Here is a 2173-nt window from a genome sequence, read left to right on the forward strand (position 1 = left end):
AATGATTCTCATTTTTTATTTCAACCGTTGCGTATATTAGCTGCGACATATGAATCAAGATGCTATGACGGGAAAAATTTGATTGACAGATGACCGTTGATATATGATTGGCCGAATTTAGGTGTTCAGGCTGACGTAGAACTAACTGGCCTGCAGAAGACAACAAAAATAACACAGATTTTAACACAGGATTTTATTAAAAATAGACATTTTCTGCCTATGTACAGCTGTACCCTGGGGAATGGGAGGGGTGGGTGGGGGGTCTACCAGCCTTTTTCTGTTCATTTCTGTTCATGTTTGTATTTTATTTGACAATATGCAAGAAATCAATAAAATTTGAATTACAAAAAAAAAAAAAAAGACATTTTCTAACTTTAGGGACAATATCATCTGATAAAGATTACATTTATATACATGTTTTAAGCCAGAATGATTTGGAATTTAAACATGACTTCCTTATGACTTTAAAGAGCTCCTCCCAGGTGTAAAATATCTATTTGCTGTGGTTATGCATCATAACAGGTATCCAAAAAGGATTAAAAAAAAAATCTATGAAAATTCCTCCAGTTACACAGCGTTTAACAACAGTGGCAAAAACATCAGAAAAAAGATCCAAAAATGAAGGAATTCAAGTTCTCTTAAAAAGAATATCAGAGACAAGCTAGCGGAGCTACTCCAACTTGCAGCAACCTTATGAAGTTGAATATGTATATGTTTGTGCAATATGTGTATATATATATATATATATATATATATATATCTATATATATATATATATATCTATATATATATATAGATATATATATATCAGGACAAAATATTTGAACACAGTAAAGTTGCTCAAAGCTTTTTTTATTTTATTAGAAAGTTGTTTAAATTTCCGTTTACATAATGTGTTCTTTGCTGGAAGCAATGATGGAAGAAAACTGGCTCCATAGATATGCTGCCTGGGTTTTCTGTCCTCAGGCTGGCAGCCTCGCTGGTTTGTCCTGGAAGATGGGGTCATCTCGTACTACGACAGCGAGGATGACGTTGGTAAAGGCAGCAAAGGATCCATCAAGATGTCTGTCTGTGACATTAAAGGTTGGTTCACATGCATCCATTCCCAGTCACTTTACGGTGCAAGGAGAGGTGTCCATCACATGCCGCTGTCCTGTTTATGTCACAGTTCATCCCACTGACTCCACTCGCCTGGAACTGATTATTCCCGGCGAGCAGCATTTCTACGTGCGAGCCGTCAATGCAGCAGAGCGACAGAGGTGGCTGGTGGCTTTGGGTTCTTCAAAAGCTGGGACTCTGGAAAGCCACAAACACAGAGGTGAAAAAAAACAGCGCATGGTGTCTTGTTTTATGAAAAAAGAAACTGAATAAACCTTCTGTTCCAAATTTGTGTGCGTCACCAGGCTCTGACTGCCTGAAAACCAAGATGTCTGAACTTCGTTTGTACTGCGACCTCCTCGTCCAGCAGGTCCAGACGATCCAGGCTCAACACACTGCAGATATAGAGACCCCGCCCACTTCAGAGGTAAACAAAGGAAATAAATTAACCTATTTGTATTAAACCCTAATGATGTACTGCTGTTAATATAAATGTATATCATTGTATATCTGCTATACAATGACAATCTCAGTAAATATTTACCATTTTACTGAAAGCTGACAGATGCAAGTTTAACTCCTCTTTGGGCTGAAATCTCACATGACTTCCACTTCTACTATTCCTATTGGTGCAGAATCCTTTTGTGGCTTTGTTGATCTTAACCTTAAATTGCATATTTTTTGCCCTTCATAATGTATAATGCAAAATTTTCTTTTTCTTTTTTTGAGTTTTACAGACCCTGTGGCTCATTTTTATGGACAGTAGGTTGACAGGAAAGGGGGTATGAGAGAGGGGGAGAGACATGCAGCAAATACCGCAGGTTGGATTCAAACCGGGGTCGGCAGTGTCGAGTATTAAGGCCTCCATACATGGGTCGTGTGCACTAACCACTGCGCCACCAAAGCACAGCTAATGAAATAGTTTTCTTCTGTTGCACTCTTGATGTTCTCTAGGTGGAGCATACTCCAACATTTTATGAGGGGCAAATGCAGCACAGAAATATTGGCTCTGTTCGAAAACCTAGGACGCATCCTTAGAAGACCGGATTCGAAGGCCGATTACGTCATAGCGCGG

At 38.9% G+C, this 2173-nt stretch overlaps 1 protein-coding gene across 2 annotated transcripts in view; it reads left to right on the top strand.

The window, feature by feature from the left end:
* plekha3 (pleckstrin homology domain containing A3) overlaps window positions 1-2173 on the top strand; it is a 13660-nt gene that overhangs the window by 6081 nt on the left and 5406 nt on the right. For both annotated transcript variants that reach the window (XM_015392862.1, XM_015392861.1), the window contains exons 2-4: window positions 967-1083; window positions 1169-1318; window positions 1404-1525. In XM_015392862.1, the coding sequence (XP_015248348.1) occupies window positions 967-1083; window positions 1169-1318; window positions 1404-1525 (389 nt within the window). The remainder of the gene's footprint in view (window positions 1-966; window positions 1084-1168; window positions 1319-1403; window positions 1526-2173) is intronic.

This window comes from Cyprinodon variegatus, unplaced genomic scaffold (genome assembly GCF_000732505.1).
Source record: "Cyprinodon variegatus isolate N-32 unplaced genomic scaffold, C_variegatus-1.0 Scaffold611, whole genome shotgun sequence".
NCBI classification, from domain to species: domain Eukaryota; kingdom Metazoa; phylum Chordata; class Actinopteri; order Cyprinodontiformes; family Cyprinodontidae; genus Cyprinodon; species Cyprinodon variegatus.